General features: G+C 42.5%; 1 protein-coding gene across 1 annotated transcript in view; it reads right to left on the bottom strand.

Annotated features, from left to right (window-relative positions):
- Positions 1-16,919, bottom strand: part of pepd (peptidase D) — a 168,567-nt gene that overhangs the window by 134,775 nt on the left and 16,873 nt on the right. The window contains exons 4-6 of the mRNA XM_059651802.1: positions 16,656-16,719; positions 3,390-3,437; positions 2,049-2,110 (exon numbers count right to left, since the gene is read on the bottom strand). Coding sequence (XP_059507785.1) covers positions 2,049-2,110; positions 3,390-3,437; positions 16,656-16,719 — 174 coding nt within the window. The remainder of the gene's footprint in view (positions 1-2,048; positions 2,111-3,389; positions 3,438-16,655; positions 16,720-16,919) is intronic.

Here is a 16,919-nt window from a genome sequence, read left to right as displayed (position 1 = left end):
AAGGAACAATTAGAGAGATTCCCCTTGGAGCAGAGAAGATTAAGGGGTAACCTTATGGAGGTGTTCTAAATTTATGAACAATTTTGACAGGGTAAAGAAGGATATTCTATTTGGTATGACAGTAACTAGGGGGTCACAATTTCAAGATTGTCAGCACGAGAGCTAGGAATGTGATTAGGAGAAACTTTGCTCAGTTGTTAGGATTTGGAATGTGCTGCCTGGGAGAGTGGTGGAGACAGATTCCATCAGAGGTTTCAAGAGAGATATGCATGTTTGGAAGTGGAGTTGGAGGGCTACAGAGATAGGGCTGGAGAGTGGGACTAGCTAGATAGTTCTTTTGGGACAAAGATGATGGGCTAAATGGCATCCTCCTGTACTGTAGAATTCTAGGTTCTTTAAATTTTGAAAACGAGGACATCATAAACAGGTATCTAAGTATTAAGGCTTGTTAGCCTTATCAGTAGGATTACCTTTTACAATCATATAGAACATAGAACATTACAGCACAGCACAGGCCAGGCCCTTCGGCCCTCAATGTTGTGCCGACCTGTCATACCGATCTCAAGCCCATCTAACCTACACTATTCCATGTACATCCATATGCTTGTCCAATGACGACTTAAATGTGCCTAAAGTTGGCAAATCTACTACCATTGCAGGCAAAGCATTCCATTCCCTTACTACTGTCGGAGTAAAGAAACTACCTCTGACATCTGTCCTATATCTTTCACCCCTCAATTTAAAGCTATGCCCCCTCGTGCTCGCCATCACTATCCTAGGAAAACGGCTCTCCCTATCCACCCTATCTAACCCTCTGATTATTTTATATGTTTCAATTAAGTCACCTCTCAACCTTCTTCTCTCTAATGAAAACAGCCTCAAGTCCCTCAGCCTTTCCTCGGAAGGCCTTCCCTCCATACCAGCCAGCATCCTAGTAAATCTCCTCTGCACCCTTTCCAAAGCTTCCACATCCTTCTTATAATGCTGGGACCTGAACTGTACACAATACTCCAAGTGCGGCCGCACCAGAGTTTTGTACAGCTTCACCATAACCTCTTGGTTCTGGAACTCGATCCCTCTATTAATAAAAGCTAAAACACTGTATGCCTTCTTAACAGCCCTGTCAACCTGGGTGGCAACTTTCAAGGATCTGTGTACATGGACACCGAGATCTCTCTGCTCATCTACACTGCTAAGAATCTTACCATTAGCCCTGTACTTCGCCTTCTGGTTACTCCTACCAAAGTGCATCACCTCACACTTGTCTGCATTAAACTCCATTTGCCACCTCTCAGCCCAGCTCTGCAGCTTATCTATGTTACAATACCTGAACTTTTGGGTACTGCGAGCTGAAGGTTCATTTTAAAGATTAACCAACATGGAATTATGATCCCTTTTAGATGTTCCAAAATATTTTAGATGTTCCAAAATATTTTATATACCAGAAATTATGTTTCAATTGCAGTTCACTTATGTACAGAAATGGAAACATGCACAGTAAGGTTCTGCAGTGATCAATTTTTGAATGGTTTGGCAAGGGAAGGAAGGCTCATTTTAATGAGAACTTTCTACTCTTCAGTTCTTTAATGTTTCTTTAGAACAACATTTGACAAAGCAACACCACCTCGGTTAAGTGCTCAAATCGGAAGTGAGATTTGAACCCACAATTTTTGGGAGTTAAGCATGTCACTCCAAGTGATTGTTAAAAATCACAAGTCAGTGCAATGATCTCAGTGGTAGATTTTTTTCTTAAAGATGTTATCAAACAGTCTGGAGCAGGTGGGATTTGAACACAGGCTTCCTACCTCAAAAAAGGTAGGAACACTACCACTACAGTGCAAGGACCCTTTGATCTCAGTTGTAATTGTGAAGGTTAAGATGTTCCCTTAACATCAGGAAAGACTGGTCTTAATGTGAATTGTCTTAGTCAGAGAACTAGTTAGACTGCAGAGAGTCAATCCAGAAGCATTATTAATTTTAATTAGTTAATTATATATTAGGAGTCCTAATATGGAAAAAAAGAGCTGAGGCAACAAAGCAGCACTTACTCACTGATTCCATCAAAAGCAGCTTCTCGAGTAGTGTGCCCACTATCTGTATTCACGCCACGCTGAAATTATAACAAATATGCATGTAATTCTGTATTTACTGAATGTATTTTAAAGTCTCAGTAATTGCTGTAATGGAGGGCTTAGAGGCGGAAGGGAGGATAAACTGGTTTGGGGTTTTCATGGGGAAAATAACAAAGAACAGAAGATTATAAACATTTGTGGCATTTTATATAATAAGAAAAGATTTATTTGGTTGTAGCACTGCACAAGAAGTATCCAATCAGCTGCTGTACACAACATTATTAATCATGATGAACCCACTCAACCTCAGTTCTTCACTACACCGACACGTTTTCAGATGTGAGTGCTTATCCCAGCTACATTTAAACAATATAAAAAGCAATATAATAAAATATTTGCACAGCATGTTATTTAGCAGCATCAAAATTTACATCCATAAACTGACATTACCCTGATAGCAAGTTGAGAAGATTTGTAGCTCAGGTTGAGGTTCTGGATGTGAGTTTGCTCGCTGAGCTGGAAGGTTAGTTTTCAGACGTTTCGTCACCATTCTAGCTAACATCATCAGTGAGCCTCCGACGAAGCGCTGGTGTTATGTCCTGCTTTCTATTTATCTGGTTAGGATTCCTTGGGTTGGTGATGTCATTTCCCGTTCTTTTTCTCAGAGGATGGTAGATTGATTTGGAGCCAATGTGTTTGTTGATGGAATTCCGGTTGGAATTCCTAGAAACATGGCATTCCAACCGGAATTCCATCAACAAACACATAGATTGATTTGGAGCCAATGTGTTTGTTGATGGAATTCCAGTTGGAATGCCATGTTTCTAGGAATCCCAACCGGAATTCCATCAACAAACACATTGGCTCCAAATCAATCTACCATCCTCTGAGAAAAAGAACGGGAAATGACATCACCAACCCAAGGAAACCTAAACAGATAAACAGAAAGCAGGACATAACACCAGCGCTTCGTCGGAGGCTCACTGATTATGTTACCTAGAATGGTGAAGAAATGTCTGAAAACTAACCTTCCAGCTCAGCGAGCAAACTCACATCCACATTACCCTGATTAAGACCACCCATTACAAATGTACATTTACAGCAATGATTTCCTTGCTGAATCTGCTCATCTGCCAAGTTGAGAGGACCTTCACCTCCTTGGCAATTCAATTCAAAGCCAGTCCACTAAAGCACAAGGGAAGCTGCCCTCCACTCTCCATGAACCTTGACCAAGCTGAATGGCCTCGAGCCTGCCCACATTGACCCCTCCCCCTTGGTTGTTCCATTTCCCACTGGTCACATTGCAGAGGTACATACCAAGGTGAGCAGCACATCTGGCTGCAACTTCTTCAGCACCTCAGCCACCTGTAAACAGAAAATATTGCCCTGTTACTCCCAGCATTAAAAACTAGCTGAGGGAAACATTCCAAATATCTAGCTATAACAACAAACGTGCAAGCATATAGTCATTTCACAATAACAGTGTGTTCTACAACAGTCAACAAAGTACTTCAGAAATGTGGTACCTGTTGTAACGTAGAAAACACATCATTCAATATCCCACAAACAGCAATGTGGTAAGAATAATTTATTGTTTTATTATAATTGAGGAATAAATATTGTCCACAGTCATTACTCTGCCCTTCTTCAAACTAGTACCATCAGATCTTTACATCATTGAGAAACAGAAAACAGACAATTTATCATACCACAACTATCAATATCACACAGGAAGGCCAGACCAGATCTTAGTACTCAAAACTCCATTGCTGGGATTGGAACCAAGGCTGACGCTATTCCAACTGCTTAGGAGCAGGAAGGGATCGTTCAGCCAAATTTCTAAATCTATAGATGACGCAAAGCTGAACAGTGAGAACAGTGCAGAGCCGAACACAAATCTGTAGAAGTGGTAAATTAGGAAAGGCAAGTGTGAAGTGCTTTACTTTGAAAAGAATTAGAAGAGGCAATAAAACGGGGCAATTGTAAAAGGAGAAAAGGAGAGCCCTGGCTATATATCACCATAAATCACCAAAGATGGTAGGACAGGTTGAGAGTGTGACTGATCAAACAGCATCATAGGTTTTATTAAAAGAGGAAAAGATCACAAATGCTCAGAAATTGGGTCAGCCCAATTAAACCATCGATTGGCCTCAGCTGCAGTACGCACTCAGTTCTCAGGGCTACATCTTCAAAAGGATAGGAAGGCAACGGAGACAGTGCAGAAATGATTCAGGAGAATGGTTCCAGCGATGGTAGACCTCACTGACATACACCCGAGATATTGGGAATATTTGCCTTGAAGAGAATGTTAAGAGCAGTCTCTGATCTTCAAAATCACAAGGATTCTGGACAGAACAAGGAGAAATCTTTCCTACTGGTGAAAAAATTGAGAGCTAGAAGTCACAGATTTAGGGCAGAGATAATGGGAACTGCAGATGCTGGAGAGTCCGAGATAACAAAGTGCGGAGCTGGATGAACTCCTGCTTGGCCTGCTGTGTTCATCCAGCTCCACACTTTGTTATCTCAGATTTAAGGCAGTTGGGAATGGAAGCAATGGTGACAGGACAGAAAATATTTTCACGCATCAGACGGTTAGGATTTGGACTGCGTGGCCTCAGAGTGCAGGTGGAGGCAAGTTCAATCAAGACATTTAAGTGGGAATTTGATTTTGTGAAAAGGGAGAACGTGCAGACATAAGACAGGGGAGCAGTACTGGGTAAACTGCTCCTTCACAGATCCAGTGCAGACCAAAAACGCCAAAATATCTCTACGTTGTAACCATAATACTGTTCAATATAAGACAACGTTAGGCCATTAGGCCCATCATATCTGCTGCACCATTCAATCGTGGCTGATATGTTTCTTAACTTCCATTATCTTGCCTTCTCTCTTGTTACTAAACAAGAAGCTATCTATCTCTGCCTTAAATAGGCTCAACAACTGTCTCCACAGAGCTCTGTGACATTTAGTTCCACAGGGTGAGCACCCTCTGGATGAAGAAATTCCTCATCTCAGTTCTAAAGATTCATCCTTCATTCAGTCTCTCCTACTTGTGGCAACTTAATCTCCTCATCCACTCTGTCCAAGCCTGTAATATTCCTGTCAGTTACACTGAGCCACCTTCATATTTGTGCATGTTCAATGTATGGTGTCCATTTTCCGCTCATAGCAATCCAAGGTCATTTAGGTCCTTGAACCTTTCCACCAAGTGAATTATATCTTGCCTGATCTGTACCTCAATCTAAAAAAAAACTGCAGATAACAAGGTGTAGAGCTGGATGAACACAGCAGAGGAGCAGGGAAGCCAGCGTTTCAGGTCTGGGCTCTTCTTTAGAAAGGGCTGCAGACACGGTAAATCAAGAACAAAAACAGAAGTTGCTGGAAAAGCTCAGCAGGTCTGGCAGCATCTGTGAAGAAGAAAACAGTTAACGTTTTGGGTCCGTTGACCCTTCCTCAGAACTGGTGGTGGCCGGGAAAACATCAGTTTATATGCAGAAAATAGGGAGGTGGGTGGGTTAGGGAGTAAGCAATAGGTTAGGGCCTAAAGAGACAGAGAGAAGAACAGTTGGACAGACAAAGCAGTTGATAATGATCAGGCTGGAAGGGTGAATAGTTGTTAAGGGTGACTGTTAGTGACTAACAACAGGTGGTAATGTAATGGCAGGCTATGTGGTAACAGGGCCTGGTGCATGCGGTCGGGAGCTGGGACATAGAAGAATTTAAACCCTAATATTATTGAACTTTATATAGAGTCCGGATGGCTGTAGGGTCCCCAAGTGGAAAATCAGGTGTTGTTCTTCCAGCTTGCATTGAGCTTCGCTGGGAACACTGCAAGTCAGGGATAGAGATGTTAGCCAGGGAACAGGGTGGTGCGTTAAAGTGGCAGGCTCAGGGTCTTTTTTTTGCGAGCAGAACGTAAATGTTGTGTGAAGCGGTCACCAAGTCTACGCTTCGTTTCCCCAGTGTAGAAGAGGCCACATTGTGAGGAGCGAATGCAGTAGACTAGATTCTGGGAAGTGCAGGTGAAATGCTGCTTCACCTGGAAGGTCTGTTTGGGCCCTTGGGTACTGGGGAGGGAAGAGGTAAATGCGCAGGTGTTGCACCTTCACAGGGTAAAGTGCCATGGGGCTGTTGGGAGTGAAGGATGAGTGGATCAGGGTGTTCCAGAGGAAACGATCCCCATTGAAGACAGACAAGAGAGGAGAGGGGCATGTGTCTGGCAGTGGCATCTCGCTGGAGGTGGTGGCAATGGCGTCTGACGATGTCATCGTTAACGTTAACTCTGTTTTCTTTCTTCACAGACGCTGCCAGACTTGCTGATCTGTACCTCAATCTACATACCTATCTTTGTTCCATATACTTTTACATCCTCACCCAAACAAAACTGTCAGCATTTTAATTTGCAAATTTCAATCACCCACAGCATCCACAAACTTTTAGGCGTTTCTGATTTCTACTCCCAGGTGTTAAGAGAGCTTTGAATGGCCTCTATCTAATTTTAAAACTATCACCTCAGGGTTATTTTTCTCTGTAAACGCTAGCAAACTTTATCATCCAGCTCCTGGGAAGTATTCAGGGTCAGGTGCCTGTCCATCTGACTGCAGTCACCATTTCCCTTTCAGCATCTGAGGTATTTTGCTTTTTGTTTGGGAGAAAAGGCAACAAATCTTTAACACAAAACAGAAGGCATCATGTCATGTCAGATCCACAGAAATACATTCGAAGACAACTTATGACTACAACAATTAATCATTGCTAATGAATTCAATGTGTCAAAGGGACAGATTGGAGAAAAACAACCTGGAGCTCAATTTGGAATCAGTTTGCATCATCATGCCGCTGTCTGGACTGAAATGGTTTTCTGAGGGATTTATTAGAAAATGCAGGCATATATCTCAAACCATGTGGAAGATCATGCTGCCTTTCTGATAGCTAAACCACAACAATCAGAGAACATCTTGAGATGCTATACAGAAACATTGAGCAGCACCAGTGAAATTAGTGAATTGTTACAAGGCTAAAGAAACTTGTAAGGTACACAGGGAGACAGAGTGCAGTCTGGAAAGTGGGGAATTGAGATTTAGAAAATATAGGCGCATTGAGGATACACTGCTCAGGGGAAATTTCTCCTCATCCTATTTAAAACAGACGAGGAGAAATGTCATCTGAAGAAAGTGAATTTACAGAATTCATTACAGCAGACAGATGACAACACTGGGTTGTCAGAGATAGACTGATCTTTAATCAGAAAGTGAATCAAGGGTTCTGTGGAAAATGCAGGAAAATCAAGTTGAGGGCTATCAGATCAATAGAGCAGATTTGATGGGCTGAATGGCCTACTTCTACTCCATCTTATGGTAGAACGGAGAATTTGTGGGTGGACAGTGGGTCACAGAATGAGAGGGAACACTGGTGCACAGTCGGTGGTAGTGAAGGCAAGAGAGGGAATGAGTGCAGAGTGGGCGACAGAAAACTGGCATTAGTGAGGGTGTCAGACCACAGTGCACAGCAGACAAAAAAAAGTTTGCTGAATACTTTATGAATGAGAGAAAGAATGAGCGAGAGCCTATATTTTGAATGTGACAATGAACGAAAGCGAGCATGTACCAAAGTCACCATTCTATCCCATTCCCAGCCCATCAACCTCAGCCTAGGGCTCACGGTATCTCTCAGTTAACTAATAATCAACATGATCACAATACGGTTTAAACCAAATTCAGTTTAAGAATCAGCACATATGGAAGATTTTCATATAACATATTCAAACAACTCAGTGCTTGGTTACATCCGGGAGCAATTGGTATTCAACAGAATAGAGTCTCTTTCTATCTTTGAAAGATCAGAGTCAAAATTAATACAAAACAATCTTTGACCCTGAGGGTTTAAGTGTGGATTGGAAGGCAGGGATTTACAAAGATGCTGGGAGGCTAATATTTATGGAGAAATGTAAATCTGAAAAGACACTGTCAGAACAAAGAAACAACACGACTGTAGCTGCTGGCAATCTAAGCCAGAAAATACTCAGTGTCAGGGAGGTGTTGCGGAGGAAGGGGGATCAGTTGCATTTCTGGTTATTGAGCCCCTCACTAAAAGAAAAATGCAAGTAAAAACCGTTATTAAGAGGCATAGAATTGGGGTGGGGTGGGAGGGACAAAGAGACAATCATTCTAATAATCTTCCTGACCGGTATCCCACCCTCCACTCAAACCAGAGTCAACACAAAACCACTTCCTGCATACTAAATCATACCAGGTTGCACTCACCCCTGAGATCACTGGCCCCTTGTTCAGCAACACCTCAACTTAAATGATCATCACCACATATCTTTGTATGCATCAGACTGAATGTCTGCAGAGTTTTCAACCAAAGGAGAGTGAAGAATTAAGGGGGCACAGCAAGAAAATAGTTAAGCATCATGTTGAATAATCAAACAGATTCAAAAGGACCCTATGAATGAATCCTGCACCTCTCTATACCTACAAAGTCCCTGGATACTTTTACAATGCTAAAGACATTTTGTTGAAAAGAAATAGAATGTGTTGTGAAGTGATTCAGTGGATAAGTGATGATGATCAAATGTGTAAATGTTAAAAAATAAAGGAGGCAGTGATGGAAATAACCAGCTCAGAGGGTATGTGAATGGTTAAAAATTGGATAGAAGGGGTATAATATGGTTATACAGGCTCCAGTCAGTCAGGATAGTTGTGATAAAATCATTGAGAGCAGATCACATTGCAAGGCCCTGGACTCCAGCCCCAAGCATCAGTTGTCAAGAAGCTTCCGCCTCTGGAATGGCTATTTTAATTACTGGAAAAGAGGGGAAGGAACGGAGGCAAATACATGGCACAACAATAATAAACAGAGGGATTTATTAGTCTTTAATAAAAAACAAACAGTCAGGCACTGAACTTCATTCATCCAGGGCTCATGATTTGATTTTAAACTCAGAATCTCTGGAGACCTCCCCAGAATGAAGTTCTTTGATGCAGAATCACACATTCACTTCACTGAAGACTGAACACCATCTGTCAGTGGTGTAGCATCATAAAAAGGTTCAATCCAACTCTGGAACATGTCCAATGGGACTTGCAAGGCCTTCAGTTCGAGATTTAAAACTCTCATACATCTCCTTAGTTCCTGGTAGTTCAAAGGCACAAGATCCCATGTTTAAAAAAGATGTTTAAAGAGAAACTACCCAAATGTTTGGAAAATTCAGGAAGTGTTCCCCAACTAACTCAACAAGCTCCACTGAAAGATAGAGGAAAACATCCAACACATTCTGCAAGGAGTGATTTGCTCTGCCACTTCAGAGGGCAGTTAAGAGTCAATCACATGGCTGAGGGGTCTGGAGTCACACATAGGCCAGACAATAAAAGGCCAATAGATTACCTTCCCGAGAGGGCATTAGTAAACCAGACAGCACTGATTCTTTCGATGAGGTACTTTACAATGTGTGTTCAACAATTTCATATCATAACTTCCACTCCCTTCTATTGGCAACAAAGTGTTTTGACTGCTGTCTCCATTTATGCCTGCCCCTTTAACCAGATATCAACAACTTTATCACTTCACCTTTTATTAGTTTCATCATGTTCGTTATCTCCCTCCCTACAAAGAGTATTGGCTTGGGTTTACCAGCCTTCCCTTTGTTGAAACATAACCAACCTGCGACTGAAACATCTCGTCATTAAAGGTCACCCAATCCCATTTTAGCTCTTTCATATCAGTCTTCGGTTTCATTGCACCCTGGCTAACTGCCCTTGTGTGCCATTGAAATCAGTCATCTTTCAACTTAAAAATTCCAATATAGCCTGTTCTTTGCTGATCATAACTTTAAAGGTTCAATTATTGTTCTCACCAAGTAGCCCCTCCCGCCAGAAACCTAGCCATCCTCATTCACCAATGCCAGATCAAGCAATGTCTCTTTTCATTTGGATGTCACAACACCAGGGTTATAGACCAACAGGTTTATTCGAAACGATGAGCTTTCAGAGTGCTCAGGAGGCAGGAAGTTTGAATGTGATATTTGTAAAATGCCTGGGGGAGGGGGATGCATTATGTGGTCCCTTTAAAAGATCACGCGCTTTTTCTGTGCTTAGAAATTTAAAATTGGTGTCTGAACAGCAGCTTGGAAGTTTACAGGGAGCACCCAAATTGAAAAAAATTCAAAGACCATACAGTTAGCAGGCCAAGCAGCAATTTTTACCAAGAGTTGACCAAGACAACAGGATTTGAATTTAGCCAATCAATTGGTGAAATCCTTTTAAATTTCAGTCTGAGAGTTTTGACAACATAGGACAGATCCTATTCTAAGAAATATTGGTATGTCATTCAGGGTATAAAAGAAGGGGACAGTTGGAACAAGAGCCCAGAGCTGGCTGCTATCCACCAAAGCTAACGGGCCTCAGCTCTCAAGACAGAATCACTGGCTCTCACTGTGTCCTAGAGAAAGCACCATCTAAATAATAGTACCAACAGTTCAACTAGTTAATATTCCTGACAGAAGAATCAATGGAGAAGACACAGATCATTCTGGAACACGTAACTTAGTTGTAACTGGCAGACTAATTTTTTTTATATACAAGTGGGACTAGTATTTATTGGAATAGCATACGATTAGAATCTTGCTTTATTTAGGAATAATTAATAGTCAGAAAGGATTTATTCAGTTTGTTAATAGTTTAGTTAATTTGTTCACTGTCAGAGCTAGATAAATAAATTGTTACTTGTGATTTTAGAGCGAGTGTCAGGGATTTATTTTGTTTAACTACTAGAAGTTGCTGAAAGGCAGGCAGACTTTTCAAACTCCTTTTATGGATTATGGAGCAAGGTGCTCCTCTTTGGGTGTTGGGGGAGGGGGGGGGGGAACAGCACAGTGTACAACCTCCACTTTATAACAGATTGGGGGCTCACTGTCGAGACTTTGGACAGATTTGAACAGAATTAGGATACAAAAGGTTGTAGCAGATTTAAACAGACTTGCATCCTAGATCTTTAAATAAAACTTAAGTGAGAAGTGGAAAATCTTTAATTTGGTTGTTTGTTGTTGGTTAAGTCAAAAGTAAGGAAATGGCTCTTAACATTGCTAAAGAGGTTCTGGCAGACAAAGATGGGGGTCAAAATTTGACGAGAAAGTTTAGAAAGACAGAAAAAGGTGACAATTTTACAATTAGCAGACAGGTTAAAATGGTGTTTAACTAGGGGTAATAAGAAAGCTTAAATTATAACAGTGAGTCAAGCATTTAAGCATACCAGAGAAACAATCAACTAGTGTAGAGTTAGAAAAAATTAAACTGTGAATTGAGACAACTGGAGCTCGAGGACAGAAAGGGGAAAGCAGGTTCTTAGCTGAACAAACAGAAATGGGGACAGAAGAAAGGGAGAAAGAGTTTGAACTTCGGAAGTTGGCAATGAGACAGAAAGTCAACATGAAGGTAGAAGGTATGTTTTGAGAGAAGAATAGTGATGATGAGCAAACACACTGTAGCCACAGGCCTGGTAGGAATATATACAAATATGTCCAAACATTTTCAAAATTCAATGAAAAAGATGTAGCAGAATTTTTTTTATTTCCTTTGAGAAACAAAAACAGAAACAATAAAGGATTTATATGTATTTCAAAATGTTGTTACTTTAAGAGTAAAATCTTAAGGCAGTAATGGAGACCTCAGCAGGTCAGTGCAGGTGAGAAACGAGTGAACATTCACCAGACTGTGTTGCCAGTAGAATATTGCAGAAATATAGCGGAAGAATTGCTGGTAGCATACAAATTACCAGTAGAAGGTCATCTAAGGGTGGGGAAGATTCTGGCTAAGATACAGAGCAGTTTTATTGGCCTGGATTATGTAAGGATGTGTTTGAATTTTCCCAAACCTGTCACACATGTCACTGTCCCCATCACTACTTCGTTCCCAAAGATCTGTGTCACTGTGCTCAGGACAGTACCTAAAGAGTGTTGCACTGCTGGCAGGAGCTTTCTTTCAGAGGAAGCTCCATGAGTTCTCTGCAGTGAATGTGAAGGACGCCATGGCATTGTTTTAAAGACCAAGGGAGAGGTTTCCTTTTGATTCCTGGTGAGAATTTATACATCAATCAGAATTACTAGAAACATTTCTGGGTTATTTATTCATTGCGGTTTGTGGGAACTTGCTGTTCATAAATTAGTTCTCATCACAACAGCAACTTAGTGTCATAGATTCATACAGTGCAGAAACAGACCCTTCATTCTAAGTGAACTGCACCAGTCATCCCAATCTGACGTAGTCCCATCTGCCATCATTTGGCCAATAGCCCTCTCAACCCTTCCTTTTCATGTATCCATCCAGATGCCTTTTAAATTCTGTAACTGTATCAGCCTCCACCACTTCCTCTGGCAGCTCATTCTGTACACACAACACCCCCTGTGTGGAGAGGTTACCCCTCAGGACTCCAGTCTTTCCCCTCTAACTTTAAACATATATCCTCTACTTTTAGACTCCCTAACCTTTGGACTTTGGTTTTTCACTCTATCCATGCCCTTTATGATTTTATAAACCTTACAACGTCACCTCTGTAAATCCAATGCTGCAAGGAAAAAATCCCGAGCCATTTGGAGTAGTACGTGAGTGGGAAAGGTTTGCAGAGACGTGGGCAAAACGCAGGCAGGTGGGACTTGTTTGGTTTGGGAATATGGCCAACATGGACTAGTGGGACTGAAGGGTCTGTTTCCATGCTGGATGACTATGGCTCTCCGCAGGCTGTCTCTGTACCTCAAACCCTGCCTTGTCGATCTTTTCTTCACCCTGTCAGGTTTAACAAAATCCTTCTTATAGAAAAAGGTGACCAGAATTGAACACAGTATTCGAAAAGTGGTCTTACCAATTTCCTGTACAGCCGCAACACGACATCCAAACTTCTACAATCATTGCTCTGACCAATGAAGGCAAGCGTCCCAAACGCCTTCTTCACCATCCTCACCACTTGTGAATCCACTTCCACGGAATTATGCACCTGCACTTGTAGGCCTTTATTCAGCAATGCTCCCCAGGGCCCTACCATTAACTGTATAAGCCCTGTCCTGGTTTGCCTTACTGAAATACAACACCTCACATTTATCTAAACTAAACTCTATCTGTCATTCATCTGCCCACTAGCCCATCTGATCAAGGTCTTGTTGTACTCTGAGATAATCCTCATTATCTATTTTGGCTGTAATGCATCTGGGAAATCTTGTGGTTGTGAAAAGGTGCAATATGAATGCAACATTCTTCCAATGAAATCCTACAACAACGTGAGGATACTGTGTGTAAGCTTGGGAATTATGAACAGTGTCAATTTACCAGCCGTAACTCACCAGGGTCACAATATCCAGACCAATCAGGAGTACGGATGAGTGGAGGTTTAATAAAACTTATCCAATCTATTGTGTCAGAGTGGCCCTTCCACCAGGGAGGGCTGAATAAGAGTCCCAACCATAGAGAACACCACAGTGTGACTGGCAGTTCAACTGGTAAATGCCCAGTCAAACTACAAGCTTCACCTCCTCCCTTCGTCCTGCTATTGGGGCCCATGACAGGATTCCACACCCTTCCCCCAACCCCCAACCAAGCGGTCTTTTATATACTCATTCAGATGGTGGCATCACTGGCTGGGCCAGCATTTAGAACATAGAACATTACAGCACAGTACAGGCCCTTCGGCCCTCGATGTTGTGCCGACCTGTCATACCGATCTCAAGCCCATCTAACCTATACTATTCCATGTACGTCCATATGCTTATCCAATGACAACTTAAATGTACCTAAAGTTGGCAAATCTACTACCGTTGCAGGCAAAGCGTTCCATTCCCTTACTACTCTGAGTAAAGAAACTACCTCTGACATCTGTCCTATATCTTTCACCCCTCAATTTAAAGCTATGCCCCCTCTGCTTGCCGTCACCATCCTGTCCTTAATAAACCTCGAGAAGATGGGGGTGAGCTGCCCTCTTCCCCTGCTGTAGTATATGTGCTATAGATATGTTGACCCACGATGCCCTTTGGGAGGAAATTCCAGGATTTTGACCCAGCAACAGTGAAGTAACAGCGATATATTTCAAGTTAGGATGGTGAGTGGCTTCGAGGGGAACTTGCAGGGTTCCCATGATCTGCCACCCTTGTCCTTCTAAGATTGTTGGGGGAAGGGAGGTGTGAAATGAGTTTGGAAGGTGCTGTCTAAGGATCTTTGGTGAAAGTCTGCAGTGCATCTTGTGGATAGCACATGCTGCTGCTACTGAGTGGTTTTGGAGTGACTGAATGGTGTAGATGTGGTGCTAGTCAAGGGGGCAGCTTTGTCAGGGACGGTGTCAGGCTTCTCAAGAGTTATTGGGGCTGCACTCATCCAGGCAAATGGGGACTATCCTATCCCACTCCTGACTCGTGCCACGTAGACGGTGGACAGGCTTTGGGAATCAGGAAGGGAGTTAATCACTGCAGGATTCCTATCAACTGATGTGCTTTTCCAGCCACTGTTGGTCCATTTCAATTTCTCACCAATGGTAACCTCTAGAATGTTGCTAGTTAGGGATTCAGTGAGGGTAGTGCCATCTTTGTTAGCGATGGTCATTGTCCGGCAGTGGGCAGCACTAATATTCCCAGGCACTTGTCTGTCCAAACCTGAATATTGCCCATTTGAAATTGAACTGCTGCAGTATCTCAGCAGTCATGAGTGGTGCCGAACATTGTGCAGTCGTCACTACGCATCCCCAATCTGAACTGAGAGATGAAAGGCTATTGAAGTAGCAGCTGATGGTTGGACCTGGGATACTACCTAGAGGAACTACTGTTGAGATGCCCAGGGGCTGAGATGACCAACCTCTTAGAACACCAAACCTTTTTTGCTAGATACGGCTTCAACCAATAGAGACAACAGGTTCCCTCTGATTCCTTTTGACGAGTTGAGAGGATTCCTTGGTACCATACTGTCAAATGCAGCCTTGATGTTGTGGGCAATCACTCTCACCTCACCTCTTGTCCACGTTTGAACGTAGGTCATAATGAGCTGAGGGGCCCTGGGAGAATCCAAACTGCTTTTCCTGCAACGCCCAAATTCAGTAGCAGTGCTCCTCCCTCTGTTAGAGCACCCTCCCACCTCCTGCCACTGTTTCCCCAACGCCCCCTCCCCATTTGAACAACCACTTCCCAACGAGTGCTAACTGGCTGATCACTTTGTGAAACACCTTCTCCAGCCACTTGCTTTTTAAATTCTGTACCTCATTTGCACGTCACTGCCTTTGCTTCCTAATTACTTATTGATCGCAGACCTTGAAACTTAATGGTGTTTCTCCACCTTACCGCTACCGCCTAGTCCGCTTATTGCCAGTATTTTCTTTTTCTACTTCAATGTTCAGCAACTGCAGTACCTTGACTTTTCTATTAATTATTCGTTCTTATATTTTGCTTCCTACATGATCTAGAAGAAATCAAGCACCAAGTTTTCAGAGGATGAATAAAACATTGGTAACTCAGGTTCAATTGCAGCTTTATGAGCAATAAGTTCCTTTGAATTAAGTCTTCCTGACTTTGCAGCATTCCCTATAAATTGACTTGCAAATCCCTTACATTTATGCCACTTGTTGTTTGCTGCCTGTTTATCCATCTTCCATTTCTTCCTTCCTCCAACTCTTGTTAGCTGCTCTGTCATTGCTCAATGTGCAACCAGCTTGATGGCGCTGTCCCAGCAATGAAACAGTTCCCTGGCTGCAACACTTCAATGAACTCAGTGAGCACATTATTGAATGTCTTACAGCTGAAATAGAAACTCAGTGCTAATGTGCGGGAGGGAGGGGAACAAACCTAAGTTTTGCCTTGCACCCCAGCCCACAAAGCCTAATCCATCTCACTTCAGAGTTGTGCTTAACATGGAGTTGTCAAAAAAATTGTTAAGCTTGTGTCACCAAGGATACCCCTACCCATCAATCCTGACAACAGGTCATCAACATTACCTCTGTTTCCATCCAGGTGTTGTCTGACCGGCATGAATTTTTCCAGCTATACTTTCAAGTCTTGTTTCCATCTCCACTCAGACAGGCTGGATCCTGTTTAACACTAAGTTCACTTACTGATCAACTGCTATCTCCCTGCCAAAAATGGTATACTCTACAGCTGTAACATCACCCATTTCTCTCTGGCTTTCCCCAGTTCACTTTCTGATGACCCTATCCATTGTCCCAGTTTTATTGTTGACCACCTGAGCAGCCTCCTCTCAGCTTCAGTTCTTCCAAACCTCTTACATTCACCACGTCCAATTCAATCATCATTATGATGCTCATTGACCTATGGGAGCTCCAGTCTCCTTAGTGTACGGAATTTAAGATTCTCACAGCAGTTCTGAGGAAGGGTCACTCAACCTGAAACGTTAACTCCAATTTCCCTGCAGACCTACCAAGCTTTCCAACTATCTCTGTTTATGTTTCTCATCGCATTGTTCCTGCCTCACCATGGCATCAACCTTTGCCCTCTCTCTAATCCCTCAACTCCCACCCAACTAGAAACTACACTGCTCCAGCTCACATCCTCGCTCTGCTCTCTGAACAGAAACTTCAAAAGATTTAGTTAGACAGACTTACATCACAAGTGTAGTGAACTTCATTCACAGAGTATTTCTTTTTGAAGTGGTCACGGCTGTGAATCCTTTGAGGAGAAAAAGAAAGAGAAAAGGTTGAGAGAGTCACATCTGTCTTCTGTCCTCCTGTCACCTTTGTCTGCTCTCAAAGCTCATTCCTTGGAACTGACAGCATTGGGGTCACACAAAGTTGCTGTTTCTCAATGGGCAGCTATTCTTCTGCAGAAGAAGTGACAGCAGACCGTATACCCTATTCCCCACCCCACTT

The sequence above is a fragment of the Stegostoma tigrinum genome, chromosome 16 (genome assembly GCF_030684315.1).
Source record: "Stegostoma tigrinum isolate sSteTig4 chromosome 16, sSteTig4.hap1, whole genome shotgun sequence".
In the NCBI taxonomy this organism is placed as follows: Eukaryota; Metazoa; Chordata; class Chondrichthyes; order Orectolobiformes; family Stegostomatidae; genus Stegostoma; species Stegostoma tigrinum.
This window is presented reverse-complemented; position numbering and strand designations above follow the sequence as displayed.